Below are 21,087 nucleotides of genomic sequence, written 5' to 3'. Positions count from 1 at the left end.
ATGTAGATGGTGGGGCATGACCTAAGTCCTGTGTAAGATCTTGAATTGAATGAGTTTATCTTTAATGGAGACAAGCTGCTTAAAAGGTGAGTTCCACATATCCTATCAATCCTCGTCATCTATCTCAGGTATATTCGCCGACCATTTTTGCCTGAGGAAGGATAGGTCCAGAAGGGATATCATCAGAAGATGCTTATATAACTTTGATGCAGGTTTATCTAGCTTCGCTATTCTTAGAATCAATTCATCAATTTATATGTAGATCAAAGCTGAGGAAAGGGCATCAGGGTACGATTGTTAACAATATGTGAGATATATTTGAATTTGAATTTGGTCCAACCTTGGGAGTCGGGTATGGTGTAAAAAATTAGAAAGAGAGGGATTATTCCACAAAGGGGTATGCTGGGAAACAACTGTGCTAAGTGTAGTAGTGGTAGTAGTGCAGTGGTAATCACAGAGTGGGTTAAAGGGTAAGGTGCCCTGGGTCCACGATATTGTGGGGACTGCAGTGCTTCCAAAGACCCCAAGAGGGCAGCTTCCAACACTGTGGACGGGTTGTAGGTACCTGGACAGAGCCCCCAATGCTCTGTCCCCAATTACGCGGTTATGTACTATTTGTGACAATCAGACATAGCCAATCCCCCGTCCAGAGTGGGACGCATGAGAGTGGTCAATTTTTCTTATCTGAAAAGACAAGGTGGAGAGCATGACACCATTGCCCTGTCTCTCCTCCAATCAGAGAATGATTTTCATTGATTTATAGAATGCAAGCTAGACCAATGTAACTAAGTATAAAATATTTATGCCTGGAATTACTCTTTAACCATCTCAGCTCAGGAAGGTTTTACCCCAATTTATGATGAGGCCATTTTTTGCTATTAAGCACTGCACTACTTTAACTGCTAATTGTGTGGTCATGCAACACTGTATCCAAACAACATTTATATAATTGTTTTTTTACACACAAGCAAAGCTTTCTTTTGATGGTATTTGATCACCACTGGGTTTTAAATTTTTAATATCTAAACAAAAACGAAAAAAAAAAATTTGAAAAAAAAATTGCCAAAATGTATTCTGCTGCATGTCTTTGGTAAAAAAAAAATTGAATAAGTGTATATTGATTGGTTTTCGTGAAAGTTATAGCGTCTACAAACTATGGTTTATAAATTGAAATGCTTTTTTATACTACTAATGGCGGTGATCAGCTACAGTGTGGCAGGCAATCTGACATTAACTGACGTGGGGGGGGAAGAGATCAATAATTGCCACTGACATCACCAGTAACACTATCACTGTGATCAGTGATAATATTATACACTGTCACTAATGACACTGGCTGGGAAGGGGTTAACATCTAGGGCAATCAAGGGGTTAAATGTGTGCCTAACAATGTGTAATGTGTGCTGCTTTTTACTAAAGACCTCTTTGTTTCTTATCCCTGCTTTGCTTAAAAAACAGAGATATCATTCCCTCTGTACAGAGCGCTGTGTTGATTGTCAACACAGGGCTCTTGGCTGTGATCGGACACAGGCAATCAGCAGGTACTGGCCATGAATCATTGGCCAGGACCTGCTGACAGACTCCTGCTATGTACAATCACAGCAGGTATCGACGGGGGGTTCCCTAAACCCGAAAACAGGCAGCAGCCTACAGTATGTCGCTCTGCCTGTGCAGGCCGCCCGTCTGCAGTAGTGGGTAGGTGGTCCTTAAGTGGCTAAAGTCCAGTTCCAGAAAAAACTATAGAGTTGAGCTTTAAGTTGTTTAGGCACCTAATTTGCTGCCACACCTATTAAAGCAGACCTTTTATGACAATATACTATGCATGATCATATTTTGATTAGCATTTTTTAAAAGGGAGGGTGCTACCTAATAAGCAGGCCTTGCATTTTCATGCCAAGTCTGCTTTAAGCAGGGTCAGTCTTTTCTCAGAGATCCTGTATCTTGGACATAAGCAGGTATGTATAATGTTTCAGGCAGAGCCGGGAAAAGAGGTGGGCAGAAGGGACGGCTGCCCTGGGCGCAGCATGTATTGTAGCAATGCGGGCGCCGTAAGTACCTTCTACTATAAGGCTGACAGGAGTAGAGACAGTGGCATCACTACTTCTGTAAGCCCAGCGCTGGAATCGGCAAGGTCCAGAGGAGAGAGCCGGGAGGAGGTGCGGGCTGTGCTCTCTCTCCCCCTCCTCCTCATAAGCTTGCACATAATGAAGGGGGGTGGGGGGAGGGGGATTTGGCATATTTGCCCTGGGCACCGGATGATCTCCAGCACTGGTGTCAGGAAGTCTGCCCTTAGTCAGAGGAGAGGACCATACAACACATTACCGAGCAGTAGATGAATAGATGCAAATCTGCTGACCAAGAGAAAATAACTTCTTTCAAAATAGTTGGAGGCAGTGCAGATTTTGGAGAAATTGCAGTTGCAGAATTAGGGAACCTAGCAAGAACCTGGGTTCACAAGTATATTGATGGCACTATCCTGGTCCAGTTTATAGGTCATTTCATGCTCTGGGAAGGGCTTACTATAATTTTCATGTTGTAGTACACTATAGTACTCATTTTAAATTATTTAAGAAGGGGTGGGGTTAAGCAGTTTTTTTTTGTCAGCACAAACTGTTACATGTGTGGCTGCTGTGGCTCAATAATCCCCATGACTTAGCTCCGAGGGGTGGATCAAAATGTGTTGGGGCATAGCCTGGTCGGAATCCAGGCTGAGGTTGTCATTCACACTGATCTCAGGGGTGGCATGGATGTGCGGTCATTAGGGAGACCTTCTCTTCACTGTGGCTCAATAATGCCTTCTTATTTCCCCTGTGCGTGCAGTTTGATCTTTTTTTTGTGTTGAGTAGTCTTTAGTAAAGCAGTTTAATTCCAGTGTTTTTTCTGCCCATGCTAACCAGAAACCACATCCCCAAACATTGTAACAATTCTGCAAACATATGTTGTGCAATACATGGTATGCATGGTGTCAGAACACTACAATTCTGCTTTGTTTTCTTCATTTATAAAAATGTTCATAGATGCTGATTAATTTTCAACCTTTTCCTGCATTTTTCAACTGCTCAAAATGTGCAATAGCTCCTTGAAAGGTGTAAACTAAGGGTCCCGCTGTGTTTTACAGCTTTCAGAAGCATTTTGGTTTCCATCTTATAAAAATAACACAGAAAGCAGTACAGTGACTGATATGGTCATGACATATAATATAAATTGAAAGGAACATTGACTGTAGCCTTGGGAGAAAGATTGGAGCACAGCCTTACGTGTGTGCAATCCCAAACTTTATCATGAGATCATTTCAACAACACACAGCCATTGCCACAGGCTAAACTCTACAGAAGAGCAACCTTGAACATTGATTTGTGTATTTAGTAGTACAAATATTAAATGCTACAAACAGGTGCTACTGACATATACACTATTAAATATTTAGGAAAATTTTGACATGTTGTTGAGACTTTCAAGAGTAGCCCTCCTCATTCTCCCAACCATATTATGTGGGAGTGTGACGAAGGCACTTATTCCCCTGATAGAGATATTTATTCTCTTTCACGGGTAAATTGTGATTACTTGCAAAAAATAATTTATACAATGTATCATCTAATCTCATATGTTTTTTGTTTACTCTTTACTCCAGAATTCACTGGTTTCTTTTCTATCTATTCATCTCTTCAGTCCACACAGGTTGATCTGCGCAGTCAGCTCTGCATAACAAAAAGTAAGTCAAAACTATTTGATCTATTGCCATGGCACCACTGAATATACTTTCCCTGAATGTTCAGGGAATAAATGTCCCTCAAAAAAGGACCAAAGCCTTCCGTACTTTCCATAACAAGAAGGCTCACATAGTATGCCTCCAAGAAACACACTTCACCAAAGATTCTACTCCAAAATATATTTCTCCTTTTTATCAACAAATTTACACGGCTTCTGCCTGTACCAAGCAAAGGGGAACTCTAATTGCATTTCACCGATCCACACCATTCACCTTATCATCAGAAATTAAAGACCCAGAAGGTAGATACCTGATACTCATGGGTTATATAATGGATACAGCAATCACGGTGATTTCCTACTACGCTCCTAACAAACAACCTACACCATTCCTCTCACATATATTACAAGTGATTAATACACACAAAATAGGAACAGTGATAATGTGTGGGGATTCGAACCAGGTCCTCCTCCCATTTCTAGATAAATCACCTTTTACACCATCCAAAATAACCTCTAGATTACCTTTTTCTCAACTTCTTTCCAAATACAATCTGGTAGATTCATGGAGAGAAAGTAACCCAATGAAAAAGAAATTCACTTATTTCTCGCACCCTCATCAAACCTTCACCAGAATAGATCATATTTTTCTAACAATAGGAATGATACCAGAAATTATTGCATCAGATATAATTCCGATTCCGTGGTCTGACCATAATGCAGTATACACTACTATAGCCTCAGCCATTCCAAAAGCGCATGACCCAACGTGGTACTTACCGGACATAATGCTCAAACACCCACTACATCAGATGGCCATTGAACAAGCTTTAAAGGAATACATATCAATTAATAATACAACAGACATCTCCCCAATAACACTGTGGGAAGCTCATAAGCCTGTCTTGCGTGGTACAATACAAAGACAAATGGCACTATTTAAACGGGAACGCAAAAATCTAGCAAAAAAACTAGAACTCAATTTTAATGCAGCCTACATATCATTTCAAGATAATCCATCTCAGAGTACAAAATCTCATCTGGAAAAATCTAGATTGGAATACGATCTATTTCTCACTGAGTCAGTTGATAAATCCCTCAAACGCTCCAAACACAATTTCTACATGAATACAAACAAACCAGGTACATATTTGGCTCGGGCATTAAATTCAACTAACAAATCTTTCAAACCAATACGTTTGAAATTATCAAAAAATGTTTACACTTGTAATCCAGTTAAAATAGTCCATAAATTTCACTCACATCTCGCAACTTTATACAAGACAAACAATGAATTTAATCCTACAGAGGCTGAATCCTTCTTCTCAAAAATAACCTTACCTGAGTTATCTCAGAATCAAAAAAGCAGTTTGGATGAGCCTATAACTATAGATGAAGTTGCTAACGCCATAAAAGACCTAAAACTTAACAAAAGACCAGGCCCAGACGGCTACTCGGCTTTATACTATAAAACATTCTCAGAAATACTCTCTCCCATTCTCACTGAAACTTTTAACAAACTTCTAGATGGACATTCTTTTCGGCAAGAAACACTAATGGCAATTGTTTGTATGATCCCAAAACCCCTTTCTGATGATACTTCCTGTGTGAATTATCGGCCTATCTCTCTGTTAAACCTCGATATTAAATTATTAGCAAAAATAATAGCAAAACGCCTCAATAGCATTATAGGAAAATTAATACATAGAGATCAAGTAGGCTTCATGCCAAATAGACAGGCAGGCGATAATATACGCAGGGCAGTGTTATTGGCACATATTGCTAAAAAACGGAAAATCCCTTTATGTTTTCTATCTCTCGATATTAAGAGGGCATTTGACACAGTATCCTGGCAATATATGCAATATTCATTACAAAAATGGGGTTTTGGACCCCACTTTTTAACATGGATCAAAGCATTATATAATAAACCCAAAGCCTATATAAAATATGCTGGATACAAATCTGAAGCCTTTAATATCGAAAGAGGTACCCGACAGGGTTGCCCATTATCTCCCTTATTATTTGCCCTTATACTCGAACCCATGGCCCAATACATCAGAACAAACCAAACTATAACTGGCATTGAAGTAGGAGGTATTACACACAAATTATGTATATTTGCAGACGATATATTACTTTTTCTATCATCACCACAGGTCTCTGGTCCTAACTTAATACCAGCTCTTGATGGATTTGCAGCCCTATCCGGCCTTATGATTAATCCTAAGAAATGCCTAGTGCTTAATATTTCACTCACAAACATGGAATTGATCCCGGCTAGGGCTGCACTCCCATTCACATGGGCAGAAAAATCAATCCCATATCTTGGAATTTATTTAACAGCATCCCATTCTGACTTATTCTCAACCAATTATCCTCCTGTATTAAGACAGATCACAAATCTAATAAAACAATGGTCGCAACTTCCTTTATCCTGGATGGGGAAGATTAATGCAATCAAAATGACTGTTCTACCCAAATTGCTTTATCTATTCAGAGTCCTCCCTATTCCAGTTCCTTCCTATTTTTTGAGAATAGTACAAAAAAGAGCAACTTCGTTTATATGGGGCTCTTCTAAACCACGTATACCTATACACACACTACATCTTCCCAAAAATAAAGGAGGCCTGGGATACCCTAATTTTACTAACTACTACAGAGCAGCACATTTGGCCAGTCTGTCCAAATACCATGCAAAACAGGAAATCCCATTATGGGTATTTATAGAGGCTTCAGAAAATGACCCTCTATTAATATCAAATTTATTATGGCTTGATCCTAAAGACCGCTTTAAAATTCATAATCCCATAACTAAACACTTCTTATCTCTCTGGGATAAACTAAAAACCAAATATCAGTTACAATCTCCACACAATCCTCTCCTTTCTTTTATCAGAAATCCGGCCTTTTATCCGGCATGGATCTACCCAAATTCTTTTAAAGCTTGGACAACATCAGGCATTCAGACACTAAATGACTTCATAGCATCTAAATCATTCCTTTCATTCCCATCGCTTAGAGAAAAATATGATCTACCAAACTCTGAGATATTTAGATATCTCCAAATCAAAAATTTCTATACACCATTCCTAAAGGGGGATACACCATTATCCCAATTATCCATTTTTGAATCAATCTGTACAAAAGATCCATTTGCTAAAGGTACAATTTCATCACTTTATAATCAATTATATGGAGTAGCAAATCTTAATAGACCCTCTTACGTTCAGAGGTGGGAGGAGGACCTGGGACGAACTTTAGAAGACACGGACTGGTCTAACATATGGCTCACATCTAAGTCATCTTCACTCAACATCTTAGCACTGGAAACAAATTATAAAGTCCTAACTCGCTGGTACCTTGTACCCGCTAGAGTGGCAAAATATTCACCTAATACCTCAGCTCTTTGTTTTCGAGGATGCCCAGAAATAGGCACATATTTACACATATGGTGGACGTGCCCAGTAATCCAAACCTTCTGGAAGGAAGTCTTCGTGATTGCATCTAAAATATTTAAAAAAATAATACAACCAGATCCATATTTAACTCTACTTAATCTAAAACCGGAATGGTTAACACTCTCTCAATTCAAACTTATGATCCAACTAATAACGGCTGCAAAACAAACAGTGGCCAAGGCATGGAAATCTCCTACATTGGTACTAGCAGAAACAATTCACAGAATGAATAATACAATGTCCCATGCTAAGATGGTAGCCATCGATCAAAATCAAATTCCAAAATTTGAAAAACTTTGGCATCCTTGGATAAAACAACAGTTCCTGTCAAACTTCAATGACTCTGTCCTGTTGCCATGGTAACAGATTAAATGACTTACAGAGACACCCATTCTAAGGCTTCAAAGAGAACTAAAAAGAATAATAAACTGACGAGCGGGACAACCTTGTGGACCATACCTCTACCTTTCAACCCTTTTTCTTCTTTCTCTTTCCTTTTCTCCACCTTACGATTAAAGCTTATTATCAGAATTTATTTGACCTATATACACTCTACTTGTAAACAATATGTATAGTAGGTATAAATCATTTAAATACCTACAAAAGTAACTAAGGAAATGATATATATCTTTAATTTAGGTTTACGTGAACCCAATGTTTAATATTTGAAATTTCATGATATTTACCTATATAAACCCTACTGTAAAACAATGAGCTTACTTTATAGATCCTTGTAAACTTACTTTATGTATCTTTATAACATTGTATACTCAATAAACTTCTTTTGACAAGGAGACTTTCAAGAGTTTCAGGTACTACGCATCAACAGGACTGCTTCATAGATATTAATAAACAGGAAACAATGTTCTATGATCAGAAACCTATAAGTAAAATATATTTTGTGATTAATGGAAACCAACAACTGCATAGACGTTAAATATATCCATGAATTATCAGTCTTTGGAAATCAAGGGAGTCTCAACTTGGACACCATTTTATTCATTACAAACGAGAGAACCCTATGACTACATGAATTTTAATACTGAAAACAGATTACTTGCATATCTCCAGCTCCAGCTGGCATAGAACAGTTGATTTCCAGAGGAAAACACATCTCGGATACAAAGCAAGAAGCATGGACCAAACAAACACTTTATGAGCTACAGAGGTTAAATTCTCACTTCCCTGAATCTGCCATTTGGGAAGAGGGAGTTAGACACACCAGGACTGATGCTCATAGCCACAGACAGGCAGTAATAGGCCTGTAATAGTCTAGCAATAAGACAATTACTGTTCTAACCACGTTTGAGGCATGTGAAGATGGAATTATTTAAGTGTAAATTAATTTATGGTAGGTGCTGCCAGCATTATACACAGTTCAGATGCTGTTTGGTCATGACTGCTGAGTTTTTTGAAGTCAGGGGACAGGGATCAGGGTGATGCCAGGCTATTTTCCTAGTTACTCGACCGATACCTAATGATAGTGGTGCTAGATGTATGATTTCTGTAAACAGCTCTGGGAACAAAGCTAGCTGTATTCAGAAAGCATAACAGCATAGGTTTGACATGCACGACTATGGAAGGATTGTATACACACTGAAACAGGAAGATATACAAGGGTATAAATCACCGCTAATATTTTTTGTCATTTTGCGCAACAACAACATCAACACTCAAAACAATGCTGCTGAGAAATAACCCTTTCATCTGTTGCAACCCTAAAAGACAAGGCTGTTGTACATCACTAAAAACTATAACTAATGCAAGAGGTGACTTTAGGTATAACTCTTTTATCGCATTTTACATTGAATTTGTAGAGAATAAAATTACACAATTTAAAAAATAAAAAAGTGCAACTCAGACCTCAATTGTTAGCCAGTGCCTAGATGGTATATTAAAAGTATGTGACTATGTTCTCTGCCTATAACATCTCTAATCATTGTTATAATATTGTTCTAAATTAAAGGAAAAAGGCATATCAGCTCAACTTTTCGCAGGAAGTGCTACAAGAATTAACCAGTATCTTTACAAAATAATTTGTTAGTTTAAAAGTGAGTGACTTACAGAAAGAAGTATTTGAAAAGCACTGTGGATGACCTCTATGAACTGAAATTCAATGATGCATCCTGTTACCGAGATAAACGAGTGGTCTCCAAGGTCTCTGTTGGCTGGGGGAGGCACTACCCTTCTTATGCAACCAGGCCCATGTTCTCTCCACCATGAACGATGGATGGAGATATTGAATGTCATAAGATCTGTCTCCTATAGAAAGAATTCAGAGAAGGAATAGGAATGAGTCAGCTATGTTCTGATGCAAAGTTAACATTTTTAAACATTTTTAATTTTTTTTCCTTATGTGATAGGCAGATTTACAAAGTGCTACATTTTACATATCATGTTATACTTATCTCCTCTGTGCAGATGGTTTTGCACAGAGCAGCCCAGATCCTCCTCTTCTCGGGTTCCTCTTTGCTGCTCCCAGCTCCTCCCACCTTTGAGTGCCCCTCAGCCAGCAGCTTGTTAGAGGTTGTCACCCAAGCCGAGTCATATCTCCGTGTATCCATTCGGACATGGACCCCCAACCTGTCCCCGCCCCCTCTCTCCCCTGATTGGCTGATTGACTTTGATTGACAGCCGCGGGAGCCAATAGTGCCGCTGCTCTGTCTCAGCCAATCAGGAGGAGTGTACTGGATGGCTGAGGGGATCATGGACATTGCTGGAGAGAGAAAAAGCTCATAGAATGCATTAAGATAAAATAACCTTCTCTTCTGCCTTTACATCTCCTTTAAGCTCAGGCACCTTATATCACCTGCTGTAAGGCAATTAATTTAATGTAAACTGTAATGGGTTTACCTTAACTTTTAAAAGGGACAGAAACAAGTTTTACAATAACAGACTGGAAAACACAAATTGGATGTCATTAAAAAGTAATTAAAGAAAGTGCATAAAGAATTGAAAAATACAGCTCTAATAGTCATTATCATAGAATAGAGGAGTGGTAAGGTTTAGATGTAGGGGCAAGGTTTAGTTAAGAACTTAAAGTGAAACTTTACCCATAGCAACTTGATAAAAAATAATGTTCTTTAGCAAGGAACACACATTCCACATTACTAATTATGCTACCAAAATTAGTGTGTGCTGTAAATTGTGTCCAGCGTTGTTCTTGTTGCTATTTTCCGGAGGCTGCCATTTTGCTGAAGCTCAGAACCCCTGAGCAACAGTAAATCTTTATGCTGCGAGCAGATCAGCCTCTACATTTTTGGCGCAGTGTAAAAAAAAAAAAGAAAAAAGAGATGTGCAGAGCACAATAATACACTATAATTCCCTAATACTGTAATTCGTAATTCAAACTGCCAATTAGAGATCTCCTTTTCTTGGCAATTTTCAATGAAGGCAGAACATTACATCATCATTCTACAAAGATGGGAAGGAAGATTTGAATTAGTTGCATATACAGCATTAGCAACCATTCTGAAAATATAATTATTGCTCATAATGTTATTCTCAGTAAAATTAGTTGACTTCAGGCTGACTATATCAAAACTGTTACCCTGCACACTTGACCTCTAGCATCTGATTTATCAAAATAACATCACTGGTATTCTATGTGCTGATAAAAGCTGAGCCGCAGATCAATAAATGCATGCTTCAAAATCAATCTGATGAAGAAGCAAGAGCATGCCTTCACTTTAACTTCTTGGAAACCTTTGTATAGGATTCTAAAATGCCATCAAGAAATCTATTACCACATGAATTTATTATCATTTACAGGAATGTATCTCGAAGAAATCTGCACAAAAGTTAATAGGAAATTGAAGCAACAATCTCACAAGGCGCTATAACAATGAAGGCCCAATGTAAATAATATTATAATATGTTAGAATGGTTATTGGAAGGATCATAAACTTTTTGCTAGTTGTTCACACTTCTAGAAATCATTAACATAAAAATTATTTCAAATTTGTATTTGTAGGGTAGTGCCCATATAAATGCTTCCAAAGAACAACAAAAACCTAATGGGCAAAACCATAATCTCCGAACTGCCTCTTAGATCTAAAACCCTAAACTGATGACAAACTGATTTTTTTGCAACACGGCATTGCTGATCTCATCCAGCTTCCTATAGCCTATTCCTTTCTACATACACTTGCTCCTGTGTCTGCTTGCACTTCGTTGCTCTGGACCGCCTCTTGATAGTCACAGTGGTCAGCAATGCCTGAGAAATGTGTGTCGCAATAGCCACTTGTAGTCTCCATCAAGGGAATGTGTGGCAGGGTGACAATGCAAAAGCACAATTGGGAGACAGTTGTTAAGCAATAAAAAAAAGTGTTCGAATAGGGACCTTCACAGCAGGATTACCAGGTATTACCAGGATTACCAGGTATTAACTTTAAAGAGTCTCCCCCCAAAAAATTAAAAAGTAAGCAGCTACAAAAACTGTAGCTGCTGACTTTTAATATAAGAACACTTACCTGTCCAGAGATTCAGTGATTTTCGTACCCCAGCCGACCTGGAAGTCTGATCGGTTACTTGTCAAAACCAGGTACCCGCTCCCCCCCAAAAAGTGCTAAATATGGCAATGGAGGGGGGAAGATGCAAACAAGCAGTACCTCCCCTTTTGTGTAAAGTTCTGCTTTAATCAGAGCTGCTGATTTCAAACTATTGAAGCAACTACCATATATACTCGAGTATAAGCCGAGTTTTTCAGCACATTTTTATGTGCTGAAAATGCCCCCCCCCCTCGGCTTATACTCGAGTCAAGCACTTTTCTGCAGCAGAGAATGACATTTTCCAAACCAACTGTGGGGCCCCGTATCTCGGGGCCGCTTTATGTTAGAAACCTAAATTTGGTGAGCAAACCCAGTGGAACTAGCACTACAACATATCCAAAGAAGGGGTTCCTAGCACCAAGTGACCCCGAGATATGGGGCCCCAATGTCGGTTCATAAAATGTCATTCTCTGCTGCAAAAAAAGTGCTTGACATTTTCCGAACCGATTTTGGGGCCCGGTATCTTGGGGCCACTTGGTCCTAGCTCGTTGTGCTAGTTCCACTGGGTTTGCACACCAAATTTTCTAGTTCCTAGCACCAAGTAGCCCCGAGATATGGGGCCCCAAAATCGGTCAACTGTGTCCATCTGCAGCAATGTCATTTCAGGACCCTTTGCAGCTAGGGGGCATCTAGGAACCCTTAACTACCGAAATTGAAGTTCGGGGGACCTATGGCTGCAAATGGGCACAGTGAGGCATGCAAATGGGCACAGTGAGGCTGCAAATGGGCATTATTGACCCTCTTTTCCACTTACAGTAGCTGCGCATTTCTCACCCTAGGCTTATACTCGAGTCAATTCCCAGTTTTTTGTGGTAAAATGAGGTACCTCGGCTTATATTCGGGTCGGCTTATACTTGAGTATATACGGTAATCTGTGAAATCTGTATGCAGGCAGGACTGGGGAGGAAGAAGTTTGAACTATTCAACTTGTAGAACTTGACTATAAGTTCAATTGGGGCAGAACACAGCACAGAAAAATGCTTTTACATGTTTCACCTAATTGATAGATAATTTAAGTGTGTAAAAACTTGAACGAGCAAGGTAGATTAAACTGTTAAAAAAAAATAATGTTTTCATACCAGCACTGGTTGGCTGGATTGTGGATGTTGTATACCAAGGTTTCTAACCTACATATGGTGAGGGCTTCAGGTTTGTGTATGCTAGGAAAGAAACAAACTTTGTTATTTCCTCTGAGCTTAAAGTGGTTCTAAAGCTTTTTGTTTTTGTATAAAAATAATAAACATGTTATACTTACCTGCTCTGTGCAATGCTTTTGCACAGAACAGCCTCAATCCTTTTCATCTGGGGTCCCCTGCTGGTGCTCCAGGCCCCTCCTCTGCATTGGGAGCCCCCACGGAAAGCTGCTTTCCATGTGGGTACCCATGTGTGCTTGATCCTAAGTCACACCCCCCGCACCCGTGTCAAAGGATTCGATTAACTCGTGCATATTGCTGAATCGAACCGGGTTCAGGTAAGAAAAAGGGGGATCTGGGGGGAGCTGCAGAACAAAAGGTTTTTCACCTTAATGCATAGAATGCATTAAGATGTAACACTTTAAGGCTTTAGAACCACTCTTTTAAGTTCTGGGCTGGGTCCTGGAGCCCGGAGGCTTTGTAGAGGTTTGGGTGTGATAAAACCTCAAGTCCTACATCCTTGTTCCTTGGTTTACCTGTTAGCCACATCTCACTAATTAGCCAGCTGTCCCCAGGCCATTTGATATCTGAGATGGCTTATACTAGCGGAGTTCTCTCTCTCTCCTCTGCTGTAAGATCCTGCTGCTAGGTGAAAAGGCTAACTGCTGACAGAATGCTCAAAAGGTATATATTCTGCCTGTTTGTCTTGGGGAGCCCATTATTGCATACTCTGTTAGTAAGAAACTGACATAAGTTTTGTTAGCGGCACAGACAAGTAGATTTTTGATTTGTTTATACTGTGGACTTTACAAAGCGCTCCTGCATTAAGTTGTGTGTGTTTACTGCCTTGCTGAAAAAAGGACAGGACAAAACCTACATGGATCTTCCTGGATGTCCATGTTAATGCATGTTATTTCTACTGCCCCCACCACGTGAGCCTGTCCCCCTTACAGTGTGTTTATAAATGGCGTTTTCTCAGGTGGAAACTGGTGGAACTCCATTCCACCACCTCTGGCTCAGACCCTCTGCACCCTGATCACCACTATCACTGCTTCTGTGTTTACAAGTGACAGCTTGACTCCCAACGGCTCCTACAGATCTGATCTCCTGAGTGGCTCCCACTTAGCGCAGGATGAGGACGAGGGAGATGCAGGTGCCTGGGGTGCAGTGTAGATGCCAACACCCCCCACTAGATGATCTCCCTGCAAGTGAGACAGGCAGAGCCACCTACAGTGTGTGGGAAGATACTAGAGCCAGATGGGTACTTCAGGGTAAAACAGCAACAAAAGTAAAACATGTGAAAGATGGTGGAGCTTTTAAGGAGTGGGGGAGAAGATGGGTGCATTTGGGGTCTGCTCTCTATGTGTAGTGCACCCCTGAACTCTGCACTCTGTATGCAGTGCACCCCTGAGATCTGCACCATGTACGTAATGCATCCCTGAACTCTGCACTCTGTATGTAATGCCCCTTTAAAACCCTCCTACTGTTATTGAAATTTGACCCTCTACACCCAATATTTGATGCGGTTTGAGGGTGTGTGTGTGGGGGAGGGGCTTTGGGGGGTCGTGGTTGAATTCCAGCACCTATTTTCTGAGAAAAACATCCCTGTGTATATCTATCTTTATAGATTAAATATATATATAGAATATATATATTGTGAAAAGTATTGGGACGCCTGCCTTTACATGCACATGAACTTTAACGGAACCCCCATTCTTGGTCCGTAGGGTTCAATATTGAGGTGGCCCACCCTTTACAGCTATAACAGCTTCAATTCTTCTGGGAAGGCTGCCTACAAGGTTTAGGAATGTGTCTATGAGACCCACTCTTCCAGAAGCACATTTGTGAGGTCAAGCACTGATGTTGGACGAGAACACCTGGCTCGCAGTCTCCGCTCAAATTCATCCCAAAGGTGTTTGACCATTCTTCCAGAAGCACATTTTTGAGGTCAGGCACTGATGTGGACGAGAAGGCCTGGCTTGCATTCTCCGGTCTAATTCATTCCAAAGGTGTTCTGACGGGTTGAGGTCAGGACTCTGTGCAGGCCAGTCAAGTTCCTCCACCCCAAACCTGCTCATCCATGTCGTTATGGACCTTGCTTTGTGCAATCTTGCACAGTCATTTTGGAACAGGAAGGGGCTTTCCCCAAACTGTTCCCACAAAGTTGGAAGCATGAAATTGTCCAAAATGTCTTGGTATGCTGACGCCTTAAGAGTTCCCTTCACTGGAACTAAGGGGTCAAGCCCAACCCCTGAAAAACAACCCCACACCATAATCCCCCCTCCACCAGTCCACAAAGCAAGGTCCATAAAGACATGGATGAGCGAGTTTGGGATGAATTAGAGCGGAGAATGCAAGCCAGGCCTTCTTGTCCCCATCAGTGCATGACCTCACAAATGTGCTTCTGGAAGAATGGTCAAGCATTCCCATAGACACACTCCTAAACCTTGTGGACAGCATTCCCAGAAGAGTTGAAGCTGTTATAGCTGCAAAGGATGGGCCAACTCAATATTGAACCCTACTAGCTATGACTTGGATGCCATTAAAGTTCATGTGCGTGTAAAGGCAGGTGTCCCAATATATTTGACAATATATATATATATATATATATATATATATATATATATATATATATATATATATATATATATATATATGTATATATATAGAGAGAGAGAGGGAGAGAGAGAGAGAGAGAGAGAGAGAGAGAGAGAGTAAAATATACACACGCACACCTATACACACTCTTTGTAAAACCTACTATGTATACTATGTATAGCCCACATGTGAAATTAATTATGTACTATATTTATTGTAGGAAATTATAGGTATTGAAGGCTTCTGACTTCAGTGTTCCTTCTCTGTGTTAGAATAATCTCATGAATCTGGTTTATTTGTCATTACTGTCATTCCCTTTATCTACCTTCTGTGTTTGATAGAAAATCAGCATGAGTTCTTCTAATAGTTATAATGTCATCAGTTACTGCAGACATTGACAAGCAACGCATTCTTACATGACACTAAAACCTAGACATATCCAATATTTGTATTGTATATTGCATTTTAGCTGTGTGAGATAGAATTTTTTTTTTAACGATAGATTCTCCACACACAAGTTTTAAAGGTATACATATAACGTATGTGCTGTTTATATATACTGTAATTGTATCTTGGAAGAATAAATTCCAACATAGAATTAATACTGATAATTGTTACTGTCTATTGTACTGCAATCAGCAATTAAAGAAGACGTATACCCAACCATCAATTCTCCTGTTCTGTTCATGTGACTATAAGCCTAGTCATTTTGTCAAGTGATGTTTGCAGAAAAGCAGGATCAGAGCTCTGATTGGCGGATCCTTTCCTCAGCTGAGATTATGTCAGCATATCTATAGGCTATTTGTGATATGGTTTTGATTGCATTTCACAGTATTTTTATTTTTTTATTTTTTACAGTATTTAAATATATTGTTGCACTTTGCATGTCAATTTCTGCTGCTTCTATACTTTATGTATGTGTCATTGGCACATATTTGTATGTATATTGGTATATATCGTTCAATCTGTACATTTTGTTTGAGTTTGGTGTGCTTACTTATGTATTTGTGAAAAGTTCTGGTGCCCCTTTAAGGCCAGTCACCTTTGCAATGAAGCAAGTGCTAAGAACTCTCATGAGAGCCGAAAGACAATTTCCATAGTCTAGACAGTGGTAAACTGTAGTAGGAAGTTCACCTAAACCATCAGAGGAATATTACAATCAATAGAGAGAAGAATAGGACCATTATTGACATGGAGATATCCCCAAAGCTAATGTTATCATGAAAACTCGGAAATAAATGGTCCGATGTGGATGCATTAGTTATGTTATGCTATGCTACTGGAGTTACAATATTTTTCAGTAGGTACGGTTTAGGCAAAAAACAAACCCTAGGAGGAACTCAGTCATCTGAGTAGATAAATGGGTCTAGATGAAATTAAGTGAGGAAGTTGGCTTACTATGGTTTGCTTTACATTTTCCTTGCTTACCAGTTTATTTAGTGACCTGCATGATAGACTAATCTCACCAAGCTTTAACACCAGCCTAAGGCCCCTTTCAGACTGGGCGGACCCTGTCAAGCGGATCAGCCTGCTTATCGGGGGTTCTCTCCGCTGATCCCCGCTGAGCAGGCAGATGACAGGTCTGTGTCTGCTCTGCTATGCAGAGCAGGCACAGACACAGCCCGCTGGTCTCTATGGGGCGGTCGGATGGAAATGGACAGCCTGTCCGTTTCCATCCAGCTGTCATCCAGTCCGATCCGCCAGATAGAAGGGGAATGGATCCCCATCCGTCTTTTTTTAGCGGACAGGATCGGGTCGGATGCTGGCAGGTGTCAGCAGACACATGTTCTCTGACATCTGCTACTCCATAGAGAGCTATGGATGGTCCAATCAGGTCCGCCTGAAAAGCTGACAGGCAGTCCTGATTGGCATTTAGAATATTACCAACTATATTGGCCTACGGGAAAAAAACACCAGGCTATTGCTATTGCAGATTAAACAAATATGTTGTAAAAAAAAAAGGGCAAAGTAAATAACAATGCACCAAAAATATTAAACAAGTAAAGATTCTGTTAAATTGCAGTAAAGTAACTGATGTTAAAACTGGGCTATGATATGGCAGTTAACCTAGACCATGATAATACTAAAGCTTCTTGATACATAGCATTAATAAAGAACAGCATTAACAGTGAAAATGTCAACGATAATTAAAAAATTCTCACCATCACTCTCTGCACGAGTGATCAAAAAAGTACCCTCAAATGCACTATGCACTACACCCCTAAGTGTGGGTGGGTGTACAGTGCATGTTCCTGAACGGGGTACCACTGGACATGGCGATAAATTACATGGTGCCTTGTTGGCAATCTTATCTGTATGGGGGTGCTTGTGTTACCATCTCTTTAACCTCCCTGGCGATATGATTATTTCGGATTTTAGGTGCTGAAAGCGGTACAATTATTTTGCATGGAAATTTGGCGTTTTATATTGTAGGCCTGTAATTCTTAACAATAAGACACTTAAATCTGTCCACCAAGAGTCTAGTAGATATCCCGGGTATGATGAAGTTTGAAACACAAAAACATCAATTATAATATAATAAATAAATATAAATAATTAAAAAAATAATAATATAATAATAATAAAATAAATTTCCCCCACGATTCACTATCGCTCTGCAAGTGTTCTAATTTACTATCGCTGTTTTCTAGCTGGTCTAAAGCCACTTTTGACGTAAAGGGACACTTTTTGGTTGCTATGGACAATCTCAAGTTTCCAGGCAGAAAGAACAGTATTTATAATATAAAACTGCATGCAAGGCATTGGACAAAGCACTGAGGACAAAAGGGATGTGTAAGATTACAGTACTGTATGTGTTATGATTCTTACTTTCTTTTTAATTTGCCGCCAGGCTCCGCCCCCGTTTTGAATGGAGCCTGGCACAGAGAGGCTTCGGAGGAGGCAGAGCCCGAAGACACAGCAGGGGGACATCCCAATTTTTAAAAAAAAGAAAGCTAAATTTTTTCTCAGTTTAGGCCGATATATATTCTTCTACATATTTTCGGTAATAAAAATCACAATAAGCGTATATTGACTGGTTTGCGCAAAAGTTATAGCGTCTACAAAATAGGGGATAGATTTATCTAATTTTAATACATTTTTTTTTTTTTTTACCAGTAATGGTAGCGATCTGCAATTTTTATCATGACTGCGACATTATGGCGGGCACATCGGACACTTTTGAAACATTTTTGGGCAGATTGACATTTATACAGCGATCAGTGCTATATTACTCTTTTACTGTATAAATGTCACTGGCAGGGAATGGGTTAACACTAGGGGCGATCAAGGGGTTAATTGTGTTCCCTGACTGTGTGTTCTAACTTTACGGGGGTGGGGACTGACTAGAGGGGATGACAGATTGTGGTTCCTAGCTATTAGGGACTCACAATCTCTCTCTCCTCACAGAACTGAACAGAGATTTGTGTGTTTACACACACACGTCCCTGTTCTGCCTCTCGAGCCCGCAATTGCTCGTGGCCGGCAGTCATCACGACCGTCGGCCATGAGCATCGGCACCCCCACAGTGCAGCGGGCGCGTGAGCACGAGCCTGCTATCCCACTTAAAGGAGCCGACGTATAGCTACGACGGCTCACAGGATTGTGCCGACCTGCCACAGTATAATGACGGCGGCTGGTTGGCAAGCGGTTAAACTGCTTGCAGTGAGCAATTTAGGAGATGCTAGGCAAATAGGGCAGTCTCCTTACTGATTGGCCAGCAGCGCTAAAGAACACATACTGCAGTGGCTTACCGGTCCTGGCAACACAGCAACTTGTTTGTGTGGTAGTCCCTCCTCGTAGTCCCTCCTATCCTTTACAACCAAGGAAGCTGCTTCTGTTTGATCTGCATGGTGCTGCACATGCGATCAGTTAGAACACCAGCCATTTTATGGTTTGAGAGTTTGGTTGAGAGCACAAGCAAATGTAACAGTTAGCAATCCCAGCATTCCAGGAATATCATTGTTTTTTTAAACTGTTAAATCGATGGGTTTAGTTCTGCTTTATGATTTACTGCTGCTCAGGGGATCTGGACTTCAGCAAAATGGCAGCCTCCAGCAAGAAGAAACAGGAGCAACGCTGAAGGCAATTTACAGCACATATTAATTTTGGTAGTATAATTATTAATGTGGAATAATTGTTCCTTGCTAAAGAACATAATTTTTTATCAAGTTGTTATGGGCAAAGTTCCGTTTTAGTGCATCCTATTTGTCCAATTGTTTGTTGCCATTACCTTGAGCAATAAATCAAATTCAAATTTTTATTCTCCAACTGATATTTTTCTAATTCAAAATTGAAACTGATGTGCAAAGTAGATGTTTTTTATTTCAGACACTCATAAATGTCAACAGTTTTAAACCTCTTTAAGCACAAACAGGCTTATTTACTAACACAGCAAAGACCAGGCAATATGTGCAAACAACAAAATACATATGTACTAAAAAAGTAAAAAAAAAAAAAACTTTGGCCCCTCAGTGCTCCCTTCAAAATCCCCCTCCCTCGCTGTATTTTCTGCTGACCGGCGGTCCTCAATAATGCTGCACTTTTACAGTGTGTGCAGGGTGCTCAGTGGCTAAATCCATGATGCCCTGCACTTACAGAATGTTTTAACATTTCAAGGTTGAATGACACTGGCTGACACAGCCTGACACTGGCTGACACAGCCTGGGAAAGTAAAGAAATCTAGTGATGGAAGGGAATTATTCTGAGGGACAGTGCCAGAGAAGAGGTGAGTATTGCACCCAGATGTGCTTTTGTTATCTTAACTACTTCAGCCCCGGAAGGATTTGCCCCCTTAATGACCAGGCCATTGTTTGCTATACGACACTGTGTCGCTTTAACTGACAATTGCACGGTCGTGCGACGTTGTACCCAAACAAAATTTATCTCCTTTTTTTCACAAATAGAGCTTTCTTTTGGTGGTATTTAAAATTTGGTTTTAAATTTTTGCGCTATAAACAAAAAAAACATTTTTTTTTTACTTTCTGCTATAATACATATCTAAAAAAATATACAAAAAAAAACAAATTCATCAGTTCAGGTCAATATGTATTCTTCTACATATTTTTGATTAAAAAAAAAATCGCAATAGGCGTATATTGATTGGTTTGTGCAAAAGTTTTTGCATCTACAACTATGAGATAGATTTAGGGATAGATTTCAGCGGTGACCTGTTATTCTTAGTAGGACTGCGACATTGCTGTGGACAAATCTGACCCCCAATGACACTTTTTGGGGACCAGTGACATTGTTACATTGATCAGTGCTATAAAAATGCACTGATCAATGTATAAATGACACTGGCAAGGAAAGGGTTAACAACTAGGGGCGATCAAGGGGTTAAATGTGTTCCCTCAGCGTGTTCTAACTGTAGGGGGGATGGGCTGCCTGGGACAACACAGAGATAGCTGTTCCCGATCACTGGGAACAGCAGATCTCTGAGATGTCTCCTGTCAGAACGGGGATGCGCCTTGTTTACAATGACAGATCCCCGTTCTGCCTCTGTGTACAGCGATCGCGGGCGGCCGGCAGACATCGAGTCCACCGGACCCACAGGCATGCTCTTGCAGGCCTCAGCGGATGCAAGGGGCACAGTGGGTATGTGAACCCGCAATCTCACTTGCATGGACCGACGTACGG

The 21,087-nt window shown here is 40.2% G+C and overlaps 1 protein-coding gene across 1 annotated transcript in view; it reads right to left on the bottom strand.

Moving 5' to 3' along the window:
- NKAIN3 (sodium/potassium transporting ATPase interacting 3) overlaps positions 1 to 21,087 on the bottom strand; it is a 650,331-nt gene that overhangs the window by 227,174 nt on the left and 402,070 nt on the right. Inside the window, exon 6 of the mRNA XM_073632827.1 lies at positions 9,234 to 9,431. Within this exon, the coding sequence (XP_073488928.1) occupies positions 9,234 to 9,431 (198 nt within the window). The remainder of the gene's footprint in view (positions 1 to 9,233; positions 9,432 to 21,087) is intronic.

Source organism: Aquarana catesbeiana, linkage group LG05, assembly GCF_042186555.1.
Source record: "Aquarana catesbeiana isolate 2022-GZ linkage group LG05, ASM4218655v1, whole genome shotgun sequence".
NCBI classification, from domain to species: domain Eukaryota; kingdom Metazoa; phylum Chordata; class Amphibia; order Anura; family Ranidae; genus Aquarana; species Aquarana catesbeiana.
Note: the sequence above shows the minus strand (reverse complement) of the source record. Positions and strands in the feature narration are given on the sequence as shown.